Here is a 17,505-nt window from a genome sequence, read left to right as displayed (position 1 = left end):
TCATTGTAAAAAAAAAGTGCTTAGGAAGCGAGATACAGCCTTTTTAAGTTATAGGTTAAACAAGGAGTGGATGGAGCAGCAAATCTTCAAATCATCATAAACTTTTATTTTGAAAATTCTTTTTTATTTTGAATTTTTTTTTATGACGGATTTGACGGATTGTGGCGCTCTGGGCGTCAGGCCACGTGACGGATTTGACGGATTGTGGCACTCAATGAGTTAACTGCTAAATTCAGGGTAGAGTATCAAAATATTTTTTTACAAATCGGGACAACTTGCAAGTTTTGTCAACACACCATTGTCTGGACAGACACGGAACCGTATTTACTTTTATTTGCACTGTTGAAGCACTTAGGTTGATCCAATATGCTGTTTTCCTATAGTTTTTATATCATTGCAGTGACTGCTTGGTTAGCCTTTGAAACATGTGGTTATTAATACATGCAGATCCGTAACCTGGAACCTAGATAAGATGCCTGCCTCTGCTTTCTCCCTCTACCTCTCTCTGTTCCCCTCCCTTTGCTCTTATGTTGGAGAATTGCCTCTCCAGGCCATGAGCTCTTGCCCTCCCAGCATCTCCCCTGGGTGATCAATCACATGTATTGGACTACTTGGGTCTTTGAGCTGGAGGGCTCTCGGGGCAGGGCATCGGTGGGATTACCACCGGATCAAGCCCCCACACCCCTCCCACCCGTCCCCCAAACGGACTCCTCCCTGGGTGACCTTGCAATGCTCTCCCCTCTCTACTCTCTCTCCCTCCAAGAATCCATCCCTGGCAACAAGCCCGTCAGTTATACTACATACAGTAGGATCAGCTTGCAGCCTTGCAGGATCCTGATGGCAGAGCAGGATAAGAGAAAAGGAAATCCCCGTCCTATATCCTTGTTTCAAGAGCTGCTAATCCACATGCCATTATGTTTGTTTGTTTTTTGTTGTGTTTTTTTACAAGCCATGAAAATGCTAAATGCTTTGGCTTGTGGCTTTGTTGTTTACATTCATATAGGCTATCTGTCTAACTAGTCCATACCCAGGGATGCATGCACACTATCTAAATATGTGCAGAATTGGGACTGCAACTGCTACTACAATTTTGAACCATAGGGCCAGATTTCTCTCTCTGTGCTGGCATTCTCTTTGGCATTGTGTGGGTGTACACTGAAGCCCCAAAGCCAGGTTTCGACCCACCATCCGTCCGGGCTATGGGACCACGACCACTTGTGCTTTATTGACTGCATATACAACAGCAGCCTTGCTAGGTCTGCTGCTTGCCATGCTTTTAAATCAAAGTCCTAACTTGGCACCATTGAGCCCGCTTTCTTTCTGGCATTGTGTTGTTTATACTGTAGCCTGAAGCCTGGTCCCACCGTCTGGCCGGATTATGGGACCTTGACTGATCAGATCCCGTGGCAGAAATTCAAATAAACCGTTAAAATTTGCCTTCCTCACTCCGTGCATATGCCAATGCCCACATGAAATTTCAGATGATTGGTCAACTCACTGCGGGAAAAAATAGATGCGGACAGATAGACAGAGTTTTCATCATTTAATAGTAGGATGTTGTGCTCCATTTGCATTATCAACTGGAGTGTTTGTCAACCTCAAAATGCAGATATTTTTTTGTTTCTGTTCTCTAAAGTCCATTTCTATCATTTCAAATCCACAAGATTGGCAGATGTTTTTGAAATGAAACGACATGGGCTTCTTTCAGTTTTGAAGAAACATTCTTCTCCTCCCCTCATCTGTGATGAGAGATAAAATTCCGACGAGGTTCCCTATTAAGCATTTGACAGTTGGCAGCTCATTAAAATATTATTGACAGATGCACATGTAATTTCCCATTTCCCCCATTAGTTAAACTGTAGAGCTATTGCAGTCTGAACCTTCCGTCTTTCTACTCAAAAAGGGTCTGTAATTCTGTAACCTGAAGTGAAAAATTCAAATGGTGAAAGTCAAATGCCTGATATAAACTTGGTTGCGCGTTGCGGTGTCTCTCAGCAAAAATAGCCGATCTAAGTATAAATCAGACTTCAGTGTGTTTTTCAAAACATGTTATATTTGTTTGAGCTGTCCCCATTTGTTTTCTGCCTGTAAACCAGGCAGTGCTTGAGACCATCAGAAACCTGATGAACACGGAGTGTGTCGTCCCAGATTGGCTCCACGACATCATCCTCGGCTACGGCGACCCAGGCAGTGCCCACTATTCCAAAATGCCCAATCAGATCTCCACCCTGGACTTCAACGACACCTTCCTCACCCTCGACCACTTGCGCTCCTGTTTCCCTGGCTACACCGTCAAGGTCTCCGAACAGAATAGCGAACTGCAAGTACCGCCTTTCAGGTGAGGGTCAACAAAGGTCGAATGTGATTGCAAAGCTGAGGTTTATTATTAAGGTTCAATGATGAATGAAGGAGCATTGAGAGTAAATATATTGTTTATTTTTCTAACTGTTGCTAGCAATTGCATTACCTCGCTAATCTCTAGAGAATTTGTGTTCTGGCCTCTATAGATTAAACTTGCTATAATTAATCACGAGATAAATATGCTGTTTTCTTCTCTTTTTTTGTTTCCAAACCTTATTTAACCATCAACCTTGGGCTTTTGGTTCCAGAATTAAATTCCCCATCCAGAACCAAACTGACAAAGGGAAAAAGAGGAAGGCTGATGAGGAAGAAGAAAAAGAGGACAACAAATGTTTAATTGTGGAGCCTCATGTCACCCCAAACCGTGGGCCATACCCTTACAACCAGCCCAAACGGTAAGGGCCAAAACCAAGTCAAGAGTCTTTTTTAACTCTTTCACTGCCAGAGTAAATAAATAAAATAGTGTGGGCTAAATAAATAAAGACTGCCATCGATTTTTCTTACCTTTTCAAGTAGTCACAGAATATTTATCTCCAGTATGATCAATCCCCTGATGGTTGCTAATCACGGAGGGTTTCACTGTGCTTCCGGGGGGGGGGGAATGTCATCGCAACCTCCCGTTCGATTGTTATACGCTGCTGAAAATAGCATGTCTCGCCATAAATACATAGTAAAACACAGGAGCCGAGATACAGACTATTTCCCAAATACTTAAACCAGGAACTGAATGGAGCAGTACATTGTTGGATCACATTATCTCCTGGTTCAAGGCTCAAGTGTGCAAAATTAAAAAAAATATAATAAATAAAAAAACTTCCACGGCAGTCAATGATCTTATCATTCTTCTCCTAACAGGGGTTTGCTGAAGGCTCTTAACCTCTCCTAGCGTCACTACTTTGGGCAAATTTTCAAAGCAATTCAATTTCTATTTTCTAAAATAGCAATGTTGTATCCTAACTGCAACGTGGCAGCGGTGGCCTAGTGGTTAGAGGGTCGGCCTTGATACCGGAAGGTCCCTAGTTCGATTCCCCAATTCATCACATCAATCATGAATCACCGCTGAATAGCCCTTGAGCAAGGCTTCCATGCAGGGTCCGGCTGGAAACAAGTTTCGTACTTAGTCCGACACCCTGGGTAAACAACAAACTTTGCTTTGCTTTGCTTTACTGCAGTGGAACTGAAGTTCGACTAACTCTATGCAATGGGAAAGCGCCATTTTATAATGTACTGTATTAATTAAAATAATATAATAATATATAATATAATATGATAAAAACAATTACGCTCATGTCACCAGGCTTTCCGTGGAAAGTCTGCTCAGTGCTCAGATCCGGTCTGATCAGTGTGGTCGTTTGCGTGATTAGCTGCGGACAGACGTGCACACACAGACCAGGTTGAAAACATGATCTCCTGGTGGAGATGATAACCACAAAATAATTGCTCTCTTTTCTGAAAATTAGCATTCATTTGATGGTATTCCATAATATTCAGTTTGTACTTTGATGTTGAAATCTTGGGGGGTAAAAAGTCCTTTGGGGGAAGGCCCTGACTGAACTGGCGTTCATGAAGGCTTAGAAAACATCAGCTAGTGGCATGAAGCATCGATAATAAACGCACGTATGTAACTCTCACAGCTACATCTCCATAAAAAAACATGGATATATGCAGTATGTTCGTGTCATGGGAACAGTAAATGTAAATCTTTGCTGTGTGTCTTACAGGAACACCATCCAGTTCACTCCTACTCAGATTGAAGCCATTCGAGCTGGCATGCAACCAGGACTAACCATGGTAAGAAAACGTGTCTAACATTGTCAAAGACGTGCCATCACGAAGCACCTGGGAAAAGACATAGAATTTAGGAACTATTGTTTGCAGTCCCGATCATTTTATGGGATTTCTAAAACATTTCATCAACATTTGTTCACAATTTTGTTTTTGTCTTTGTTCTTCGACCTTCAAGCGTTTAGTGTAAAACTCGGCTACAGGATGAATCCCATGGATAATTGGAATCAAAATTGACGTGAAGTTTATTCACTCATGTTTCATTCATGTTTGAGTTCATTATAGCAAAACAAGACCCCAGGAAGACTAGAGGCTCATTCATGTGTCTCTAATGGGGATCCTTTAATAAACATAAACATAAAGCTGGGTCGTTCCAATCACATTTCCACTGCTCAACAAAACTGTGTCAGAAATATTGCACTACATCTCCTGGAATATTTATTGAAAAGTGGTGGATTTCAGTTAGCATATTATTGTACACTTGTACACAGTATTTGTTCATTAAAGATCTAGTCTAATCGATGATATATCACATTGAAAATGTAAATACACCACACCTTATGTTGTTTTATGTTGCCTTTTATACCTTGCTTTAATGTCATGAAGAATTTTCATCAGCTGTAGACATTGTGAATGTCACACAGCATAGTGAAGTTAATTAAGAGCAGATGTTAAAACTCTACTCCATAAGTCACTACATATCTATCCAGTAATATGTGCATACAGATCGTGTATGTCTTATGTTAAATCTAGCTTTAATGTCATCAATGAGTTGTAGACTATGTGGGTGTCAAACAGCAAGGTGAAGTTAATTACAACATTTACAGACACCATGTTGAACAACAATATGCTCCATAAGTCACAGATCATTTCTATCCAGCAGTGTGGTGGTGATGATGTTAGGTGAGTGCTGGCTGGTATGACAGGTACACATCTGTATCTCGCCTCCCTGGTTTTACTCTGCATTTTTGACAAGACATGGTATATTTAACTGCCTATAACAAGCAAACGGGGGGTCGAGATTACATTTTTCTTTTCTTTTCGTGGAAGCACGGTGAAACCCTCCGTGTTTAGCTACGATCGGGGGCTCGATCATACTGGAGATAAATATTCTGTGACTAGTTGAAAGCTAAGGAAAACGCAGATTTTAGCTGGCAGTGGCGTAGCAAACAATGTTTTATTTCTGGCACTCAATGAGTTAATCAACACTTCAACACCAACGCAGTGACAGATATGCTATGTCGCTTTGAAGCTTTGTATATTTTATAGCTGCTAGTGTGAACACAGTGTAAGAGTACTCCCCCACCCACCAGTAAACATGCTGGAGGTATCTGCAGTATCCCTCTCTGATGCAGATAGTAAGCTGCTCAGCTGCAGTGAAATACTGTACTGTCCCAAAACGCACCTCCATACTTGAGCAATAACTCACGACAGGCCATGGTATATTCTGTTTCTATAACAGCTAAGGGGTGTTTGGCCCAACACAGAATGAAGGGCTGACTATATACTGTACTGTACCCTGGCCTGTCATGAGTTATTGCTTTTGTAAAATGCCTACCCATATGGCAAGATCAAAATGATGCAGTAGTAGTTAGTGCATAACGATTTCATTACCTTTGTTTTGTTTTAAGTTTGTCAATCTCATGTTTGCGCAGCTCTGCCTGTTGTCTTTTTGATATTTCTGATTTCTCAACACATTTTATTATTAGCCTATGGTGATTGCCTTGGTGATCAGCTTGGATCATTTTGATACCCACTCTGGAACGTGGTGCCCCACGCCGAGTGTGTGGTGCGTCTGAACAACCTGTTTTCTAATGTAAATGAACGTTGACTTTTTTTTTTTTTTATCCCACGATTTTGTAACCCTTATTTTTCACCCCGTGCCAATTTTCTAAGTGACCCTGGGCACTACACTCCCCTCACCAGCCTAGGGAGGCCAGGGCCGAGCTCATGCCTCCTTCAATGCATGAGAGCCAACTGACCTTCTTGTCACCTGACAGGAGGGAGTTTCCCTGGTTGGACGTAGCGCGTGGAAGGAACACGTTATTCCAACCAGTTCCCTTCCCCTCCATCATGCGCCCCGGCTGTCATGGGGGAGGAGTTTAGTGACCAGGGTTACTACATGTTTTTGTGAGGGTATCAACTACCCTGAGAGACACGGGGAGAACATGCAAACTCCACACAGAGTGGGCCCTTTCGCCAACCCCACCTAGGGTATGGGCGCTGATGACGCGGAGGAGGAGACACGCCCCCAGCACCCAAATGAACATTGACTTTGATGATGATCATTGATGATACACACTGACTTCAAACATCACACATCCTATGACTATGGAAGCACAAGTTCAACCACATACACACAGTAATCAGTCACTCTCAGTCCTATTGTGTACTGGAGCTGTCCTGGCAAGAGTAGACACAGAAACATGTGTATTATGCACAGTTTTTTATCGAGGTGCCACTCCTGCTTGGTGATTGGTAGCTGGCAGTTAAGCTCTGAGTTATTTATCACATAGCTAGCGGGCGTAAATATGGCAGACTGGCTATCAGCAGACTTGTAAAAACAACTCGGCATGCATGCCTTGCTCTTCTTGCCTGTCTGATCCCTCCCTGGCATGTGTTACAGTTGTTAGCAGCCAAGACGAGTCACATTCTCCCTCTGCCTGCCTGGCTTGCCTTCTATCTTGAGCCTCAATTGTAATTTGGCGTACAATGCGGCCCACCGAAAATAGCGAATCTACAAGCTCGCAACGTGCTGCATTGTGACGAGTGGTGAGCTTGTAGATCTGCTATAGCGAAACCACAGAGCTTCTTGTGTGTAATGCTGTAGACTGGAGCAAGGTCTTATTGTGCTCACAAATTTTAGAGGAAAATGCTCACCTGAGATGACATAAAATGTTTCATGAATATTTATCTTTTGAAGTCGATTTGCATATTTGTGTACTCATGTGCTGCGGGCCGGTGGTATTCTGATAACAAAACACTAAATAAAAGGTATGCTCTGAAGCTACCGTCGTCCTTGTATAACTACCTCCCTGCTGCCTGGCTCTCTGTGTCCTTGCCTCGTGTGTTGTGTGGCTGATCTGGCATTTGGAGTGGTACCACAGCCCTGCTGCACGAGGGTTATCCAAGTGGCACTAGCAACAGGGAGCTGGGCTAGCCCGTTCTGACAGGCATATGGCTTCACTGTCGCAACCGCAAAGCTATCTCGGAGGCAGGGGCCTTTTTCCAACGTGACTTAACTGCTAACTGTGATTCTCTGCTCTCCCTGTCCTATCTCTCAAGGTTGTGGGACCGCCAGGAACAGGAAAGACAGATGTTGCTGTCCAGATCATCTCCAACCTCTATCACAATTTCCCTGAGCAGAGGACCCTCATAGTCACACACTCAAACCAGGTACAGAGAAAGTATCATTAAATTAATGCACACACACACACACACACACACACACACACACACACACACACACACACACACACACACACACACACACACACACACACACACACACACACCAATCTTTTTAGGGCACAAGAATCTGCTCTTCAAAGTTTCTCAGTAAGCTAGTGAAACTTGTGTGAAAAATAATAGTGAAGCTTTCTATTGAGAATTCACAGCTCCGCCCCAGAGGTGCCCATTAATCAGGTGAAAAAGCCATGTCCGAATTATGGAGGAAAAATTTACATCTAAGCTCCCCTGTGCCCCCTGTGTTCTGCTCTCAGTATTTAATCATAAAGTAATCTGCTGCTATTTTACACTGATGGCAGCCTGCCCGACAAATCCACCGCTGAAGGGGAGAATATATGGTTCAATGTAATTACAAAAACTAAAGCCTTATTCTCATGGAATGTGTACAAGGATAGAATCATGCCTCAAAGCATGCTATACACCCATTCACTCACTCTACTTCTCTACTGCGTTCCAACAGTGGCTAACGCTTAAATCAAACTCCTCAGGTATTACAAAAAAAGAGTAGAAATCAAGTATTTATACACGCAAAGTGGTATAGAACATGATAAAAAACTATATAAAAGAAAACAAATTCTATGTCTGAGCCCTTCTTCACGCCGTTTGTGTTCCACCAGGCTCTGAACCAGCTATTTGAGAAGATCATGGCTCTGGACATTGACGAACGCCACCTCCTGCGTCTGGGACATGGAGAGGAGGCGCTGGAGACGGAGAAGGATTTCAGCAGGTGAGGACAGCAGGGAACAGATGGATGTGTTGTACACACACACACACACACACACACACACACACACACACACACACACACACACACACACACACACACACACACACACACACACACACACACACACACACACACACACATTCACACACATGCTCATGAACAAACATGGAAATACGTGTGAAATTTGCAAACTACAGCACACAAATCCTTGTGTACATGCATAAGGGGGTCATTCATATATACAGTACATGGTCACAGATTTACACTCAAGGTGCATCTGCACTACAAAGTCAGTTGCACCAAAGGCTGACCACACACATACATAAAAGCAATCCAGCTGCCCTGCACATAATTAGTCTGAGCCAACACAGTGACAGGGGCCACTCGATACCCCTACGATGGTCCATATGCCTGGTTTATCTTCATTAGGCATCGCAGCCCTCCCAGGTCTCTCCACCAGTGTATCTCTCCCTGCAGAGTCTGCAGTCACCCCCCATTCCTGCCTGAATAATCCTCTCCACATTGGCCTGAGTGAGTAAGAGCAGCCCTTGTAGCCCAGTTTTACTGGTCTATTGGAGAGATTAATCTCCCAGAACAGGTGGTGGGCGAACCAGGCACCAAAAACTGGTCTGGAGAATGACGTGCTGTGAGCCTGTGATCATAGAAAACCAGGAAAATACATGAATATTCTTAGCAGATCTGGATAATTCTATGATGTGATGGAATATTGGCACAAATAATCCATTTACCAAGTAATGGTTATGCTTGGCCTAAGCAAGATCTTACGCATTCATTTGTTATTGTTTTTTTTTCAATTGAATGACAAATGTAAATGCTACAGATTGATATACAGTACATGACATACTAGAGATGTTGAGTATTAATCGACTATCAATTATTGCCGTGAAGAATTTAGTCAATTATATTAAACACTTAATTGCACGCACATTATCGCAAACAAAGACTACATATCTACAAGGACGTATGCGGCTACCTGCCAGGACATGGACCTAAGTTACGTGGCTCACGTAACTTAGGTCATCGTGACATGGTCACGATGACTCACGCATTAACACAAAACAGTATGTCCATCCATTTACATACAGTTGAGTGTCCAGTATGTTGCATGCATGGCTGATGTAACACTGCTTTCACCACAAATGCAGTTACTGCTGTTTGACACTGCAGTTTTGTCTTTGGTCAGCTTTCTGTCGGCTGTAATTAAGGTGCTACTAGTGAGATGCTTACGTTGCTAGCAATATGTTGTGCTCTCCGAGACCGCAACACATCAAACACTGTGCACAGTACACACTTTAACTCTTTAACTGCCAGAGTTTTTCAGAAAAGTGTCAAGCCACTGGCAGCGATTCCGAACGTTTTTTACTAACCTTTGAAAAATCATAGGGGCGTGCTGTCTGGATAATCCATTCCGTAGTTATGGCCAGTTGAATGTGGCTTGTTAATTAATTTTTATCCCTCGATTTTGTAACCCTTTTTTTCACCCGGTGCCAATTTGCTAAGTGATCCTGGGCACTACACTCCACCCGCCAGCCTAGGGAGGCCAGGGCCGAGCTCATGCCTCCTTCAATGCATGAGAGCCAACTGACCTTCTTGTCACCTGACAGGGGGGAGTTTCCCTGGTTGGACGTAGCGCGTGGAAGGAACACGTTATTCCAACCAGTTCCCTTCCCCTCCATCAGGCGCCCCGGCTGACCTGGGGGAGGCAGTATAGTGACCAGGATTACTACATGTTTTTGTGAGGGTATTAACTACCCTAGGAGACACGGGGAGAACATGCAAACTCCACACAGAGTAGGCCCTTTCGCCGATGAATGTGGCTTGTTTTTGCCAAGAACTACAGAAGGCACAGAAAATTTGACTTTTATAAATCCTATAACCCTGAAAGAAACCAGCTTCATTTTGTTGTGATCACGTGATTTCTGTGTGTATTCGACTTGGGTGATCCCGGGATCATTCACAGGCTGCGGAAAAGCGCCCTCTATCGTAAAACCACTGAAAATACAAAATCTCGTCATTGGCGGTGTGAACCATTGCAAAATGTGACGAGAAATCTTGTCATTGGCAGTCAAAGAGTTGAGCTTGATGCTGTATACACTCATTTTTCTAGCCACCATCCATGGTGTTGAAAGGTGCATAATAGGTGTAAAATAATTGGCCCCCATCCGTGCAAATACTGTTCAAATCAGACCCTGATCTTGTCTTGTTTCTCTCCGCTCTCTGGCTTTGGTCATCTCTCTACACTGACCTATCTGAAAAATAACATAAATAAAACTAGAAAAAGTGCTCCTCGGAGCACAAGTCTCCGCCAGGTCAGGTAGATTATTGTGGCATACTGGTGGCGCTATAATAGGCCAATGTGAAAAGGGTGCAATTTCTTCTTAGGCCTTGCACGAGAATCGGACACTGCATTCATGATTTGAGGCATTTTGTTCCAAAAATGTGGTTTGCTAAATTAGACCTGCTGGTGGCACTATAACAGGCCAATGTGAAAAGGGTGGCATTTCTTCCTCGGCCTAGTGGGAATGTGCGTGCAAAATTTCACGGAAATCGCACACTGCGTTTATGATTTGAGGAATTTTGTTCAAAAGGGACCTATCCTGCAAACTTCGGAAGCCAATGTTAGCCAAGTAGGATGGAATATGAAATATCGGACACATCCATCTTTTTTTTTTTTTACTTTAAATTTTTATCCCACGATTTTTGTAACCCTATTTTTTACACCCAGTGCCAATTGTCTATGTAATCCTGGGCACTACCTTCCCTCTGCCAACCTAGGGAGGCCAGGGCCGAGCTCATGCCTCCTTCAATGCATGAGAGCCAACTGACCTTCTTGTCACCTGACAGGGGGGGAGTTTCCCTGGTTGGACGTAGCGCGTGGAAGGAACACGTTATTCCAACCAGTTCCCTTCCCCTCCATCAGGCGCCCCGGCTGGCCAGGGTGAGGCAGTATAGTGACCAGGATTACTGCATGTTTTTGTGAGGGTACCTACCCTAGGAGACACGGGGAGAACATGCAAACTCCACACAGAAAGGCCCTTTCGCCAACCCCACCTAGGGTATGGACACTGATGGGACACATCCATCTTGATCACATGACTAAAGAGATACTGTGGACCGATTAGCGTGATTTTTGGGCAGAATCTGAAGGAGTAAGAGCAAAAAATGTGTTTTACAAAAGTCGGCCTCATGGTGGCGCTATGACGGGCTGATCTGAAAAATGTGGGCCAGAGGTTCTGCTGTGGTATCCAGGGAGTGTGTGTGCGCAGTTTCACAGCGACAGGGCCAACGGTGGCGGAGATTAGCTGGTCGCAGACAGAAGGACGGACACACACACACACGGACACAGGGACAGACGGACGGAGGGTAAAACATACTCTCTCGCCATGCCTTTCGGCCTGGCGGAGACAAAAATTATTGACTACTGGTACTTAAAATGTAGTTTGTTCAACTTGACATTAAAACTAACTTGGATTCTTGCTCATGTTTTTGAAGTCGATGAATCAGGGCAAGGGGAAGGGAGGGGACGCTTTTTTCGTATTGACTGTAAGTGAGAGGTGTTTTGCTGAAGCAATGGTGCAAAGCACATGGATTTTATGTTAGAAGAGTAAAACATTTGAGGGAGTCCATTCTGAAACTTTGTTGAAACAAATTGAATTAAGTAAAGGAAATCACTCAGTGGCAATTTGCAAGTAGTAATGGATTTTTGGCATTTTTGGAAGTGGCACTGAATTAGTTGTTGCCCAAAACAACTTTTGTGGCCAGGGCCATCAGGCAATGGGCTTTGTTGGCCCTTTACATTAAGACAGTTGGGTGCAGGCAATTCTTTACAATTTCAATGTTTTTTTGTTAGAATTTGTCTTTTAGCTTTCATTAGGGCCAGATTATGCATCATTTGGGGTAAAATGTGTATGTTGACTATAATTATTAATTTCAATATGTTTTGTAATTGGAACAAATGTCGTCTTTCAATATCTATTCATCCACCCTACCAGTAGTCTACCAGTAGCATAATGTTTGCTAAATGCTTAGTCTCTGCAGACCTTTCTTCTCTATGCTGCTGAACTGGACAGGCAGAACTGCTGTGATGGGACTCTTTATGAATAGTGATTTGTTGCTCCAATCTACAGTAAGCATTAAAATTGTTAAATAATTTACCATCTATTGTGGGGTAGAAAATTTCACAGTATACTGTGCAACCTTGCTCTTATATCTATTCTACTGTACTGTATAGATGGTGTGCACAGACAAAAGATACATGAGTGGAAGGACATGGCAAGAAGAGAGGCGAAAATGCTCATTTAGATTCTTTCCCTTGGCAATAAAGAGAATCAGTAGTCATTTGCTTTTCAAACAAAGGGTCAAAGCAAGGCTTTTAGAAAACGTTGCAGAATAGCATGGGCACTTCTATTTAATATTTATTATCAGATATTTTATTTATGGCATAATCATTGTTTAACATTATAGTTCTAGAGTGTTTTATTTATTGTTGCATTGCCTGTTTTATGTTATGTTTTGTCTCTCAGACCAAGGACCACAATGGAATTAAGTCATTGACTTTATTGTGTATTTATCATTGACGTTTCTGTGAGAAGCATGTAGCATGTGTTTTTCTTTTAACCATGACATCTAATAAATCAAATAAAATTGAACAACTCTCAAACAAGAACAACCTCAAGTGTCCCCAGTACCCTAACCCACACATTTAGTTGTAAGCTGCACTGTGTGTATGTCTGTGTATTATAGTCTGCCTTGAGGGACAGTGACTCAGCCCTTGCTAGTGAGACAGAGATGAGACAAGATTCCCAAGAGCTCTATATACTAGGCCTCCTCCTGTTTTTTTTTATCTACACTAAATATCTTCACCGAAAATAGCCTTTTGTAGGTCTGCTATTTTTGGCAAAATGTTCCCCCCCAGAATAAGGATGCTAGCAATCTTTTTTATAAGGACTGTCACTATAGCACTTATTGCATAGTCTCTCAATAAAGACGTGTTGGCTCCCACAAGTTTAAATGCTTCTGCCTACCCGTCTGAAATTGTAAATTTGGTCATTTCCCTCTTGTCATTTCACTTGTGCAGTTGCATAAATAACTCATCCTGGAAATGGAAATTCCTAAAGATATTTTTCATTCAACTCTTTCTGAACTTTATAAACGGGAAGCTTCCTCTTCTCAACCTGAGCATACAAAGGTTGGGGAAGAGATAGGCTGGCTTGAGAGACTATGTTTTGCATGAATCAGCTGAAATGTAATTTTTCTGCCGTAGCTGACGACCCCACAAACCAATAAAAACTCATCATTGGATATAAATAGCTCAGCTTCATAGAATATTTATTCCAATTTTATGGCTGCTGCTATTCCAAGGGTCTTGTAATCTTGAAGCACGAACTAATTGGCATTACATGTATGGTGAAACGGCTCTTAAAGCCACTCTTAGCACATAAAGCTGATTCTGGCAATATACAGTATGACTTTTTTTTAATCATGGATCTAGTCTGGGTCTTCTTCCTAATACAAATGTCAAAATCAACAGGAAGTTGAAATCTTTATTTAAAAAAAATGCAGAACCGTTTTTTTTTTTTTTTTTTATTATTATATATTTTTTTTTATTAGGGAATTCAGTTTAGGTTTCACAGACAGGTGCATAATATATGCATGTACAGATATATTTATATCCCCTTTTTTTTTTTTTTACCCGGCCTCGTCCCTGTATATAAAACAAACAACGAAAAAAGAATAATAAAAAAATAAATGTATATATGTATAATCATATAGGTACTCACAGACTTGAAATGTAATAGAAAAATAGAAATAAAAATGACTGGGGGGAGTGTACACTGTTGATAAAAGTTAAATTCAGCAAAAAGATTGAAAGAAAGTTAAAGAAAAAGGAGGAAAAGAAGAGAAAGGAGAGAGAGAGAGAGGGGAGGAACAAGGGGAGGGGAAGGTAGGTAGGATGGGGTGGGGGGGGACTCAGTCAGGGGGCAGAGTTTGTAGTAAAACTTTGTATGCACACTCCCTAGAGGTCAAGGAAAAACCTTTGCCCTGCATTTTTCACATCTGCCTTTTATAGCGCCACCAGGAGGCAGACTTATGTAAAACACATTATTTTATACTACTCCTTCCAATTTTATCAAAATTTCACGCAAATCGGTACTCATGATCTCTATAGTCATGTGATCACGACGGATGTGTTTGATTTTTCATATTCCATACTGATTGGCTAAGATTGACATCTAAAGTTTGCATTATTGACTTGTTTCGAACAAAATTCCGCAAATCATGAAAGCACTGTCCGATTGCGGTCAAACTTTGCACGCACATTCACACTATGTTGAGGAACAAATGCCACCCTTTTAACATTGGCCTGTTATAGCGCCACCAGCAGGTCTAATTTAGCAAAACAAATGTTTTTAACAAAATGCCTCAAATCATGAATGCAGTCAGTGTCCGATTGTCGTGCAAGGCCTAAGAAGAAATGGCACCCTTTTCACGTTGGCCTATTATAGCTCCATCAGGAGGCCACAATAGCCTACCTGACCTGGCGGAGACCAGTGCTCCGAGGAGCACTTTTTCTAGTTTTATATTACTCCTACACATTTTGTCCAAACATCACACATCGGTACACATTATTTCATATTCCATCCTGATTGGCTAAGATTGGCATCTAATGTTTACAGGAGTGGTTTGCTTTGACCAAAATGCCTCAAAATCATGAACGCAGGGTCCGATTGCCTTGAAAAGTAAGGAAGAAATGCCACCAGGAGGCCGAGTTTTGCACACACTATGTTACTGCTACAATCTTTTTCCAAACATCACGCAAATCGGTACACATTATGTCTATAGTCATGACTGCAATTCCGAACGTTGTTTGACCTACAGCTTCGAGGAGCACTAGTTAACTATATTTCCCCACTGCACCTAATAATTAACAATATCGCACCGCTTTTCCCTGCTGCACCTAATTTCACCTCAGCTGAGCACAAACCAGTACATAATTCAAAATGTAAAAATATCCAAGATGTAGTATACACAGTTCAATGGGCAGAGCAATGTGTGCCATATCAATGCATGCTTCTGATCTTTGGTGATGGGGTTTTTGCTATACAAAATATTCCTTGAGGCGACACCTTTATTGATGTCATATGAAATGCCTTTTTTTTGTGACAGTTTGTCAAGATCTGGCTTATTAGATTAGAAATATAATTAAATATAGTTGCTGTTGATGTATTATAAATGACTAGGCTTTCTGTGCATCACTGTTTCACATTCTGTGAAACAAGGTCACTCACCATTTTATTTAATTTTATCCCAACCAGGCAGGCAGGCAGGCAGGACAGTGGGATTGTGTTTGAGTCATCTGCTGACTGAGGAGCTTTGCAGAGGGTCTATAAATAGAGCTTACCTCCAGTATTACCATGCCACCCTACCATGGACCCCATGTGTAGGTGTGTGGCCTGTCTCATTGCCACCTACGAATCACTTATGTTACTGAATATTGTGTCAGCTCTACAATGGTATTTATGATGGGACATTTTTAGAATATCTTTACTCTGGAAATGTTTTGGCCAGTTAACCCATTTAGACATGAGGCCGTTTCTAAAAACGCCTTCTAAATCCTACCTTAGTTTTCTGAAAAACTTCAAAACTTCAAAATAACAATGTTGCTATATATCATCTCTGTCTGGTGGAAACCTCATATGTCCAAAACGGTTACTTTTCAGGATTCAAATTCAAAATTAGCAGTTCCACAAGCTGAAAATGTGTCACCTTGCGCAGCATTTTGAGCTTGCACATCTGCACATTTTTATGCTTTTGTGTGACGCTGTAGTATGATCGACACAAGTAGGGCGTTAATTTACAAAAGAAAAAAACACAGTTAAAATATGGAGATAAAAGATTTCTGCCCGACAACAGCAATACAGTATATAGAAACAACTAAAATGACACAGAGGCGTTCCGAGCTTGAAAGGCATAACAACATATAGGTGTAACAGGTCTAAATGGGTTAAGTGAATATATTGATTTGTCTTACTACCTTCTGTTGAAAATGAAAACGAAAATTGCATAAAACATTTAGTCAAAAGTTTGGCCCTAAGTCTTTGCCTTGCGAGCACTGTGTTGCGACAGGAATCATTTTTATTTGAATCTTGCTATCATATCTGCAACTGTCAGGTTTGTTTATACATTTGATGTCTCACTGTCTTTCTGGCATCTAAATATTGAACAACATATTTTGAGGTGAAACCTTTCCCTGTTGTTGTTTAAAACTTTTTAAGCTGAGTCTACAGTTCTATTGACAGCATCTCTTGTCAAAGCAGTGTGAAATGAAGCTCGGCTCTTGTGTGATCACAAAGTGGACCACAGATCTTAGAATCTTGGGCTTCTTATTATCTCCGCCAGGCCGGACAGCCGAAGGATGGGAGATTGTTTTCACCCCTGTCCTTGCGTTTGCTAATTTTTTTGTCCATCTGTCTGAGTGCCGCTTTGGTGCCGCTATAAGAGGCCACTTAACATTTTGGCCTATAACTATTGAACTGTAGTTCGTACAATCTTTTCCCAAGATTTCTTGAATCATTGCTCAACTCCTCCTATGGGCCGTGGCCCGCGCCTATTTATGTCAGACTAGATTTTCTTCAGAACACACTTTTGGCTACTACTCCTACAGATTTGGTCCACAACTCGCACAAATCTCTGGAGTGATGTGATCTAGTATATCATTCAGATTATTCTTATTCCATTATAATTGACTTGAATTTGTGGGCTATGGGTAGCAAACCCGGCCTGGCGGAGATCCGAACTGTGATCTGAACTGTGTATTGCAGGACTGTATAAATGAGCAAGAAATATCTCATTTATGACATCAGTGCGCCATAGGTACATTTCTTGCGCAGAATGTATGTAGGTCCCTCAAAATAAAAAAATTGGGTGATCTACATTCAGGGCACTTTACGGGATGACAAACAGCCTTTAAGTCTCAAGAATTAGATTCAGAGGGCTTAAAATGATTTATCTGGGTGTACTACTTTTTTTCTGAGAAATCAGCCATCATGCAGACCTATATTGTGCAAGTTGTTTTTAGGTCTGCTGTTACTTTGGGGGTTTGTAGTGAACTTTGTCTTTGTCATTGTCTTTACTTTAATTAG

General features: G+C 41.9%; 1 protein-coding gene across 3 annotated transcripts in view; it reads left to right on the top strand.

The window, feature by feature from the left end:
- Nucleotides 1–17,505, top strand: part of aqr (aquarius intron-binding spliceosomal factor) — a 79,265-nt gene that overhangs the window by 29,855 nt on the left and 31,905 nt on the right. For all 3 annotated transcript variants that reach the window (XM_084044338.1, XM_084044339.1, XM_084044337.1), the window contains exons 21-25: nt 2,097–2,338; nt 2,610–2,756; nt 4,083–4,152; nt 7,432–7,542; nt 8,232–8,341. In XM_084044338.1, the coding sequence (XP_083900464.1) occupies nt 2,097–2,338; nt 2,610–2,756; nt 4,083–4,152; nt 7,432–7,542; nt 8,232–8,341 (680 nt within the window). The remainder of the gene's footprint in view (nt 1–2,096; nt 2,339–2,609; nt 2,757–4,082; nt 4,153–7,431; nt 7,543–8,231; nt 8,342–17,505) is intronic.

The sequence above is a fragment of the Gymnoscopelus microlampas genome, assembly GCF_963454915.1.
Source record: "Gymnoscopelus microlampas genome assembly, chromosome: 20".
Lineage (NCBI taxonomy): Eukaryota > Metazoa > Chordata > Actinopteri > Myctophiformes > Myctophidae > Gymnoscopelus > Gymnoscopelus microlampas.
This window is presented reverse-complemented; position numbering and strand designations above follow the sequence as displayed.